At 33.3% G+C, this 11,741-nt stretch overlaps 2 protein-coding genes across 2 annotated transcripts in view; both read right to left on the bottom strand.

Annotated features, from left to right (window-relative positions):
* LOC117101670 (replication factor C subunit 3-like) overlaps positions 1-1,012 on the bottom strand; it is a 13,491-nt gene extending 12,479 nt beyond the window's left edge. Inside the window, exon 1 of the mRNA XM_033241698.1 lies at positions 842-1,012. Within this exon, the coding sequence (XP_033097589.1) occupies positions 842-928 (87 nt within the window). The 5' untranslated portion in view covers positions 929-1,012. The remainder of the gene's footprint in view (positions 1-841) is intronic.
* Positions 1,013-8,566: 7,554 nt separating this feature from the next.
* The window catches only part of LOC117101673 (hemicentin-1-like), a 156,154-nt gene continuing 152,979 nt past the window's right edge, over positions 8,567-11,741 (bottom strand). Inside the window, exons 15-17 of the mRNA XM_033241702.1 lie at positions 10,663-10,722; positions 9,837-9,846; positions 8,567-9,154 (exon numbers count right to left, since the gene is read on the bottom strand). Of these exons, the coding sequence (XP_033097593.1) occupies positions 9,839-9,846; positions 10,663-10,722 (68 nt within the window). The 3' untranslated portion in view covers positions 8,567-9,154; positions 9,837-9,838. The remainder of the gene's footprint in view (positions 9,155-9,836; positions 9,847-10,662; positions 10,723-11,741) is intronic.

Genomic DNA, 11,741 nt, shown 5'->3' with positions numbered 1-11,741 from the left:
GCTAATTCTTTACTACAAGTTGGGTTCTGTATTTATTCACTTCTAATAATATATTTTATATTAATGCAATCTTCTTTATTCCATTGATGTAGGCCCTACACTGAAAAAGGAAAAAAAAAACATACTGTATACGAGTTTGACAGAAAATAAAAATAAACGATCAATCTAACAATATATAACAATTCAAATTCTCATTTTCATTTTATGTAGAATAGGTTTATTACTGTTCACGTGGCAGTATATAACGGCCTATCTTGATTGATGATATGAAACACAGACATGAAGGTCATGGTTGAATGCGTTTCTGCTGACACGTCAATGCGTTACAGATCCACAATTAACGCATTACATTACCGAGACACGACGGGAAAAACCAACAAATCATTTTTAACGGAATTCGGATAATTACCGTACTAAAATTTGGTTTCTATTGATTGATAAGTAGTTTTCTACTCTCGTGTGGTAATATTTTTATCATTTTTGCACGTGTGTGGTCGCGAGTGGTCGCGAGTGGTTCCGTGTGGTCGCGAGTGGTTCCGTGTGGTATTTAGTAGGACCCGGGGGCTACTGAACTGTCAGTGTAGTAGGCTAGCTCTAGAAGTTGTTTGAGTCAGTCCAGCCCACCTCCTAGCTAGGCCTCTTGTCCTGGCCTACCTAGGCATAGCTAGCTAGAGGGCCTAGGCTAGGCCTATGGATAAATGCCTAGCAGCTACCCTAGGCTAGGCCTGGGTACTAGGGCTAGCCTAGGCCCATAATTAGGCCTCACTCAGGCCATAACCTAAGCATTTGTGTTGTGTAGGCCCAGCTAGCCTAGCTAAAAAAAAATCAAATCACACGTTACCAATTTCTTTAAATTAGCTGCTTGATCTTTGTGATAATCTAATTTTGAGAGAGAAGTTGGACGGTATTTATCAACCCACAAACTCATCTTTGAACCAGGAATCCAACCGAAAGAAACAAAAAAGATGTTGTAAAAAAATAATTCGCGCGTCGACCATCCGAATCTTCAATGTGATTCAAACTACAGAGGACGCTATTATTAATTAGAGTCAGAGCCATAATATAAAGAGTTGCGACATTCCGCTCCTTGGTTTACGAAAGTCACGTGGTACACACCGTCCATTTTGTTTCATAATCTTCCCGATGAACACATGTAAAGTATATGTGTTTACGTACATTGCATATTAATTTCACACACTTAATTGGGTCTACAATTATATTTTATAATTAACATCACTTAGTATGGACAGTGTATTAAAATTCATATATAATCGAATATTTGCGCGCGTGCGTGCTCGCGTAAATTACATGCTCGCGTAAATTATTGGAATGAATTAGAATTTTTTTTTTTCAATTATCGTTAATTCGTCACATTTTTAATCAACGAAGACTGAAGACCCGGCGTATTTTAATTAATGGTAATCTTTTCTTTTCTTTTAATTGTTTTTAATACTAATATATATATAAATGTATATATATATACATATATAAATATATATATATGTATATAATATATGTATATGTATATATACCGTATTGTCTCTAATAAATTTTTTTCATTTTGCAATGAGTGCCCAATCAATTAACATGGGTATCCAGTCCATAAAAAGGTTGACAAACAAGGAGTAATACTGTACTTTGTGCTACTTTCTTTGATATGAAATGAAATAAATACTACTCAAAAAAGCTTACCCTAGACGTTTGATGTTTACTGTCTTCACGATCACTAGGCCTAGGCCTATTTTGTGTTTGTCTCATGGTATTTCGTTAGCCTTGTAAAAACAGGGTAAGCTGCAAACTGACGGCAAACGACGGGCAATCGTGTATTGTTAATGTGTCGCGTGTTCGATGCTTATTTGATTCAAGGTGTCTGGTTTATGAAGTCTATACCTTAGTGAGAATGTTTCTTCAAGTTGAGGGCAGATGTTTTGCGTTCATGACAGAGCCGTAGATAGAGAGAGTTTGGCCAACTTGGCGCATGGGCGCCATGTTGTCACCAAACAGCGTGCGCGCGTATAGCTTTATAACATCTTATAAAACACTGATGCTGCATAAACTTTCTTTCATTATTCTGTTCATGAGGACAATTCAATTTCTGTCTCTTATACACATCTAGATGTGTATAAGAGACAGCAATATAGTTGGTTCGCCTTGCTACCTCCGCCACCGAGTGTAACAGAGTAGGTTTGTGAATCGTCGGCGATAATCTGTCTCTTATACACATCTAGATGTGTATAAGAGACAAGAGTTATATAGGCAATTTAACCATTAGGATGCGTACCAGTACTTAAGTACAAATAGTGTGGATGTCACTCCAAAAATGACAATTTTATTCAACGTTTCATTTTTATTTAAGCATCATCAATAATTAAAGTATTACTATCATTATTCCTGATGATGATCAAGTAAATTGATTTTTTTTTTTCAAACTGTTTTTTGGGCGGAAGTAAATAACTTACTTTGGTCCTTAGCACCCATTTAAAAAGGTACTTGCGTTCTTGAGGTTTTCTCCGATTTTTACGTATTATAATAATCTTAATTGCATTTTTATTAAATTGTTGTAAGAAGATCGGAAGTACTTAAAAGGGAACTGGGCTAAGGTCCAGGCCAGGTCTATAGCTTAGGATGACTGGCTGTTCAGCGTTTGGCTGCAAAAACCAATCTGATAGTACAAAGCTTTTCCGATTTCCGACTTATGAAAACAGAACGAAAATATGGGAAGCAAAAGTTAGGCGATTAAATTTGAAATCTTCGACCAACTCACGTCTTTGTGAGGTAGGAAGTATAGGCCTGCCTTGGCTTAAATTCTATTTTTTTTTTTTTTTCAACTATTAAATATTAAGCATTTATCGCCGTGCGAGCTATTGGCCTTCATACTGTACAAATAGCCATAATGGTGTAAGCCCATAACATATTTTGAAAATTGTTTTTACGGAAGCGTCTGAATGGATATTCGAGCCAGAGCTAGTACCTGACTTATATTATTAATAATAATATTTATAAATAATAATAATCAAATTAATAACATAAGATTTGTACAGGGCTCGTTCATATTCAAATTTAAAAAGCAACAATATATATATACCCTATCGGATTTAATTACATTTTGATATACATATTTAATTAATTTTTGCTAGTCGTCACATATCATTTATTTGCAAAAATAACAGGAGCTAATTAAGGGTCTATATGGCAGGATCGCTTAATTGAAGAATGCTTGCCATCGAGGGGGCTCTCTCGGTTTATCGGCGAGGATTAAAGAACTGCATAAAAATAGTAAATTATTACAGTATTTATAATATGAAATTGGATATAAAGTAGTGAAATCATTTTTAAAAAATCTATAAATACAGTTACATGAAATTCGACTGCTAAAAAGATTAAATGGAATTAAACTATACAGGAGGCTGCTAACTGTATTTATACAATATTATACACAGGAACGCACATCACGTTAGACACAGAACGCGCATCGCGTATGACACAAAATGGCTTCTAAATTCTCAATGTCGCAACTCTTTCTATCTATGGCTCTGTTTAGAGTCAGAGCCGTAGATAGAGAGAGTTTGGCCAACTTGGCGCATGGGCGCCATGTTGTCACCAAACAGCGTGCGCGCGTATAGCTTTATAACATTTTATAAAACACTGATGCTGCATAAACTTTTTTTCATTATTCTGTTCATGAGGCATTTCAATTATGGGATTTTAACATATTGTAAATATCATATACTGTATAATCATATTTACCTAACTTTGGAATTAATTAATCCGTGACGTGCTGTATTATTTCGAGAAGATAAAGTGAGGACGATTCTTTATTTTTTTTTCGTTACGATTATCTTTTTATTTTGAAAGTCTATCATCTAGGCCTAGCCTATACCTAGTTGTTGCTAGCAGCCTACTCTATATAGCATGAGGCTCCTAAGAGTCAACACTGCAGAGGAGAAAGGTCGGTTGTGCAGACAGAGTAGGTTTGTGAATCGTCGGCGATAATATGTTAATTTCGCCTGTAAATGAATGATAAAAATAATAATAACATGAAAGTTTTCAAATTGTATCTTGGCCTCTAGGCCTATGACTTCGTAAACTTTAATTTATGAAATAAAATATTCTGGTCATCTTCAAACCAATACAAATAGCCTAGGCCTAGGCCTATTTGTAAATTGTAATCTAAACAATAAATCAAAGTTGAAGAATTATTGCATTGAGAGAAATTTTTGTACAACATATGCCTAATCATTCATAATCAAGAAGCTAGGCTTGTAAGTAAAATAGCAGCATTCTCCACACTTCTGTTTATAATATTAATGAGTTATAATATTATCATTATTACTGTATTATTATTATTATTATTTGTTATTATTATTATTATTATTATTATTATTATTATTATTATTATTTATTACTATTCATTGTAATTTTGATTTGTAATTTGTAAAACATTTAAAAGTTTTGATTTAATATATGTATTAAAACAATCAATATATTATAATACAATTAGGCCTATATCTTTAAAATATATTTTTATCTTTAAAATCTTTAGTTGCACAAAACGATTAATTGATTTGTAAAGCACAATTGGGCATGTTTGCATAGCACAGGACTCCTTGGACAAGTTTTCGCTTTAATTGGAGGATTCAATTTTTAATTTTAATTATAATTTAAGCTACCTTTGACTGATACTTCATGTAGCTTTCTGGAAATTTAGTTATATAATTTAACAGCAAAGTGCAACATTGCATTTTTATAAATCATTGCTGCTTGAAAATCCTTCCTTTTTTTTTTATTATTATCATCGTAATTAAGCCGTAATTACCGGTAAGTGGGGCGGGCGGTACATGCCTTATAATTTACTACGTGGATAGCGAGATTTTTCGATCGCCATGCAAAGTTAAAATAAAATCCCAAATCCTCCTCCTTTTTGGAATTTAAGGAAATTAATACATTTTTGTTTCATTGTTGGATCGATTGCAGCAACCCCAACATAACGGTATTTCACATTATAATTATAGCATTAATCATCTATAATAACTGCTAACTTCCTACCCTATCGCGTTGTTTTGTTTTGGTGACAACATGGCCGGTGTAAGTCACGTGATTGAAACCGAGTTGGCCAAACTCTCTCTATCTACGGCTCTGTTTAGAGTACATACAGTACAGATTTTGTTTTTGCACTGTCTCGTCATTTCTCTCAAGCAGAGGAACAGTGAAATTACGAAATTATGTAATTTCACAGGGGTGGCGCCAGCTGGGGCACAGGGCCCCCCTACCTCGGGGAGGGCATCCCCGCCCGTCGGGGAGAAAAAGCACAATTCGTCGGGGAGAAAAAAAAATATGTATTTTCTACATAAGGCAATTAGTAGACTCTAAATTAAATAAGCCGCCTTTGAAACCCATAACTGTTAAAAATTTCGGGGGTTTCGCCCCGCCCCCTGGACCACTCAATCGAAGTTCGACCACGCCACACATGGCGGAATGGAAAACATGTCTTCTTAGAAAGTGCTAAAATCTGGAGCAACTAAAGCAATAAATTCACCTTTTTTCTAATTATTCTTGCATCTGATGTGATATTGAGTACTTTGTAATCTGTTTGCTATTTATTAAAGTAATAAGTACGTATTAATTATGCCAGAATCGGATTCAGTCCGTACCCTTAGGTCTAGGCCTGAGAAGAAAGGACATGCTGCTGCAGGCCAGCAACAGACTGGCGGTGCTGCTACGCCTGTCAGCTCTAGCTGTAAGACGAAGAGCTCCGAGTCACCGGAGCCTAGCGATCAAGCTACCAACGGACAGGCATTACTGCTTCAAAAACTAAATGACTTATCAAATGTTTAACATGAAATTTTGCATAATATTCAGAATATTAATGAAAATATCGAAATTCTGACCACTAGAGTTCACAAAGCTGAAGAAGCAATTGAAGCAAATAAGGATGGTATTGATAACCTCAAAGCAAACATACTTATGATTGAAGATAGTATTGACAGTTTAAATAATATTAATCCTGAAAAGCTCCTTGTTACTATAAAATCATTGGAAGAAAAAATTGATGATTTGGAGAATCGTTCCCGACGAAATAATCTTATTATCTATAATGTTCCCGAGTCTACTAGTACCACACCATTGGAATCTGTACTAGATATATTTAACTCTCACATGAAAATTACAGAAAACATAGAAGTCGAGCGTGCACATCGTGCATCATTTCTGAATGCAAAAACAAAATCTGCAGCTGCAAGTGCCCGGCCAATCTACTGTAAACTTTTGCGGTACCAGGATAAAATAACTATTCTGAGACAGGCCGCCAAAATGCTGAAGGAACGCCCATACCATGGCCAGAAGATATTTATTGGGGATGATGTCTCTGCAAGAGTTAGACAAGAGCGCAAAATGTTGAGAGAAACCCATCTGCAGAAGATAAAGGATCTTGAAACCGTTGAGTATGCTTTCATACCACACAGTGTGCCAGCAGTAATTAAATATAAATGTACAGATGGTACATATAAGATCTTCCGTACTGAGTAATTAAGCCTTCCATCCAGTCTCCAGAATCTAAAAAAAAAAATGTTGAACTTGCATCTGTTATAACTAAAGATAAACGTTAATCTTTCTATCAAGAAATTATATATTTTTAGTTGAATAGAAGTTGTTTATTAAATTATTATATGGATCATACTGTTAATATCTGTGCTTTTATTATGCTTTACTTGAATTTCAATTTTGTTTTGGTAGTCTGGTTTTTTTTTTATATACTTATTTATGAATTGCAACAAAACTCTAAATGAGTTGTTACATGTGCTGTAAGCCTACAAATGAAACCATAAAATGTATGAATTGTAGTAATATTTCCCACACTCAGTGTTGTAACAATGACCGTTATTGGATCTGTTTTAGTTGTACAGGTATTTTATTTCCATTCAATAACATTTTAGATGATAGTGAATTTTACCATGAAGTCAAATATTTTTTTCACAATCATAAAGTTAATTGTGATAGACTTCTGTCCCTAATCCCTTTTGATATCTCATTAAATAATACTGCCAATCCTGATTGTATGCTCTTCGAAAATAATAATGAATGTAATTTTGATCTTATTGATACCTTTAATTTAAAAACCACAAATATTTCTTCAAATTTTAGTATTTACAATATGAATTCTCGCAGTTTAGTTAAGCATTATAATGAAATAACTGACTTTATACATTGTTTAAATCATAAATTTTCTGCAATATCCTTCACTGAAACCTTTTTTAATAATAATAAAACCAATTTTTCTTTTTACAGTATTCCAGGATATTCTCTCCTACATTCTTCAAGATCTGACAGGGCGGGAGGTGGTGTTGCCATATACCTGGACCAGAGCCTTCAATTCACAATTCGTAATGATTTTTCTCATATTATTTCTTCATCTGCAGAATCTATTTTTATTGAAATCATAGCTGAGCCTAAAAATATTATTTTAGGTGTTGTTTATCGTTTACCTGATTTATCTTTAGTCACATTTAATTCAAATATATCCCTTCTTCTAGATGGAATCAATAATGAGAATAAAATAATGTACATTGCTGAAGATTTTAATATTGATTTACTTAAGTAAGTATAGCACCCATAAGCAATCTTCAGAGTTTCTTAATAATATGTTTAAATTTAACTTTTATCCTCTTACCCATAGACCCACTCGAATTACAACCAAAACTGCTACGCAATATTTTGTATTTTGATGTTTAATATACAGCTGTGATGGTTCTTTTATGATAATCAAAAAATCGAGTACAAATAAGGATGATGTAAAGTCACAGACAGACATGACGAGGATTGCAGTGAGGATTAGCAATAAGTGACGATATATTGACTGTGAGCATTGCAATGTTGGATTATTGGATCATCATAAAAGAACCATATATTCACCTATTACTGAATCCAACGAATTTATTCAATATTAAGTATTATTACACAGATTTCACACTAAATTTGACTATGGTAGTCACACAAAAAGGAAATAGTCCGATTCCTAAATACAATCTTCACGGTGATGAATGATTCTCTTGCGCTACATAGGCCTCACTATAATGTTTACAGTCAATTGCCGGATCCAGGAATTTAAAATATAGGGCTTAAGGAGGGACTTCCACAAATGGAAGGTCTACACAGCCTCAGCCTCACCATGGTTGGGGCTGAGGTAAAAATATTTACCCAAGTAATGGCCCCAAAATGCCTCTCAAAAATCTTCACATTTTAGTGTGAATGGAAATGTAATACAAATTGGCCTTAATCTCATCAATCATTCAAGAATTATTCAAAAAGCATCTTCCTTGCTTACTTCGTTACATTTTAGACACCAATGCATATGGTGTTTGTTATTGTAATTAACAACACTATTCAAGATGTTTGTACCATCGAAGCTCATAAGTTAATTTGGTCTGTTATTAAAAAAAAAAAGGATATATACAAACTTGTTTGCTTTATGTATTTATTTATTTTATAAACAATTATGCATATAGAAGTCTTAAAATCTGTCAAACCTGTCTCTTATACACATCTAGATGTGTATAAGAGACAGCAATAGCCCTGGGCCCAGTGCTTTGCACTGGCTGCACTGCCTTTAGCTACGCCACCGTGTATGTATATATTGATAGTACGTTAGTTATGTATAATTACCTTACCCTACATTAGTAACAGTAGTAAACTTTCTTAAAATGTAAACAAAATCAAACAAATTATGAGGCCAAAAAAGTGTTGTGTTGCCATTACAAATTGACATTTCAGAATCAAGGTCTGTTTGTCAGTATTTATTTTTACTATTGGCATAGGCCTAATTCTAGGGTTCATTGTCAACATCACTCACCCTATACAATTTGGTTGGTAAATTAGTAACCACAGGCCTAAAATAAATGATTTAGATATCAAAATTATTAATTAAAGCCATTCAATCATCACACAAGTAATTTGGGTTCATCCTAGTTAAAAAGTAACCCTAAACATTCAAAATTTTTGGTCTGATGGGCAACACAATTTTTTTTGGACCTAATAAGGCCACTGTATTCAAAACATTTATTCATCTGGAATATTCAGTCTCGGCTTCCACAGAGATCATGGTTGCCATCATTGACGTTCTTGGTCAGTTCAAATACAGCATACATCAGTTGTTCTACATCTGAATAAATTAAATTTAAAAGATGGTAACAGAAAACAACTATGCTGTAATAAAACTATTTAGAGTAATACTGTAGAAATATTGTGCTTAAGAGCTGTTGGAAGCTTGAAGTTATTTCACACTAGACATGCAATAGAATCAAGGCCTTCATGAGTTACCACATTCAATTTTCAATGTGATCCACTTAAAATTAGATGTGTACAGTACAAACACAATTGCTCTGTTGTCATTGTTGTCATAGCTATTGATCTAACAGAATCATATAGCAATGTTATGTAAAGTAATAAACATTGAATTTGCAATTATTATATATGGTATTAAATTGGTGCTGATCGGAAGTAACAATCTGATTTTAGAATGTTATTTATATATTTTTCAGCCTCAACATCCAACAGAGCCAACTCGACCGGATAGTTCAGCCTTGTTTGGCTAGCACGAGCAGACTCGAGCAGATCGACTATGGGCAGAGTCAGGAGTGAGTCAAATTTTGGCCGGCAAACTGGAAGCAGTCCGGCTGGTGTGCAAAATTGCTTTATTAATGGGCTTGCCACATGAGGCCTATGATGAAGAAGTCTGGCCGGTGTGCAGCCAAATGCCATTATTTTTTAAGGATATATCACAACAGGGCGAGGTTTTGTAATCTTGTTTTATTAATGTCATCATTACACTACCACTTACTTACCTCTAAATCGCTGGACAGCAAATATATGGATATATGAAAGAAAAAAAAAAAAAATATCAGATTTTTTATATCAATATAATTGTAATCTTTGCCAATGAAGTTATTTATAAAAGATATTTGCTAATTGATTATGGAGCATACTACTACTTTTCAACTACTACTACTGTATTATTACTATTACTACTACTAGATTAAGTAGTATTTACTGTACTGCATGCCTCAGTAATATTTTACATGCAATTTGTAAATGACTTGATAAAAATCAAGTCTTTTTTTAGCGGGTAGTTAAGTATTAGGTTAATAACTTCAAAATTAAAAATAGTTTCTATGTTCTCCCTAATATGACAAAGTAACTAAAACAGCAATATTTTGTATTTTGATGTTTAATATACAGCTGTGATGGTTCTTTTATGATAATCAAAAAATCGAGTACAAATAAGGATGATGTAAAGTCACAGACAGACATGACGAGGATTGCAGTGAGGATTAGCAATAAGTGACGATATATTGACTGTGAGCATTGCAATGTTGGATTATTGGATCATCATAAAAGAACCATATATTCACCTATTACTGAATCCAACGAATTTATTAAATATTAAGTATTATTACACAGATTTCACACTAAATATGACTATCGTGGCCACCCATACAAAAAGGAAATAGTCCGATTCCTAAATACTATCTTCACGGTGATGAATGATTCTCTTGCGCTACATAGGCCTCACTATTATGTTTACAGTCAATTGCCGGATCCAGGAATTTAAAATATAGGGCTTAAGGAGGGACTTCCACATATAGAAGTCTTAAAATCTGTCAAACTTACCAACAACAATTGTACCCACTACAATAAGACATGCTCCAATTGTTCCACAAATAATAAAACCTGTAAAAATAAATAAAATACCAAAAACATGATTGAATTGTGCTAAGGTTTACAATATTTCATTTCATTTCATTTCATTTATTTATTTGACCAATACACATTTACAAAAGGTACAGTACAACAAAAATTTTGGTCAGGGGCAGCTTAAGCAAAATTTTACTATAACTCATTGAGAGTCAGCTGCCTCATTAATAAATATAAACATAAAAAACTTTTAACTACAATACAATAAATAGCATAAATACGCCTATCATGGTTTCAAGGAAATAGGTTGATGGTTTTTACTCAAGAGAAACTAGTGTCAGTATACAATAGTAAGAGTAAGAAATACAAGCAATATTTTGTCAATTATAATTATCATGGTTAATGCCATGATTTTTATTCGGGATAAATTAATAATAATAATAATAATAATAATGTTATGTTTATATAGCGCATACTGCACATTGTCTCTATGCGCTTTACACATAAATAATACAGGTCAACATAGAAAATACAAACAACAAAAATAATAATAAAATAAAATAAAATGTAATCATTTTAACAATAACAACAATGAGGCTAAACTACTCCAATTCCATAAACTAATTAATGGTTAGCTGTTGACTGCGAGGAGCTCATATGCCCTTTGTTATATTATAGATATTAACTAATGGTTACTATTACTATTAGCTCTAATGTATCTATGAAATTGTTTCTGATGCTGTTATTACTATTATAATAATACTGTTTAATTAGTAAAAGAAATTAAATTGTGATTAGTGAAAGAAAAATTACAAAGGCATGTAGTACACCAAAGGAAATCAAAATAACCAAAATTTACACATTAAAATAGGAATATTAAAACAAAATTTGTTGACAAACATACTGCCAATAAAAGTATTAAATTACATATAGACCGTGGATTGAGGCTCGAAAATGTTCAATACATCGAATTAGTCACCAAACCAAAGCTGTTACAGTGAGTGCAACATCAAAACAAATACCTAGGTGGCAGTTTTTTCACACAATAATAAGCC

The sequence above is a fragment of the Anneissia japonica genome, unplaced genomic scaffold, assembly GCF_011630105.1.
Source record: "Anneissia japonica isolate Jap-2015-1 unplaced genomic scaffold, ASM1163010v1 scaffold287783_len325500_cov191, whole genome shotgun sequence".
In the NCBI taxonomy this organism is placed as follows: Eukaryota; Metazoa; Echinodermata; class Crinoidea; order Comatulida; family Comatulidae; genus Anneissia; species Anneissia japonica.
This window is presented reverse-complemented; position numbering and strand designations above follow the sequence as displayed.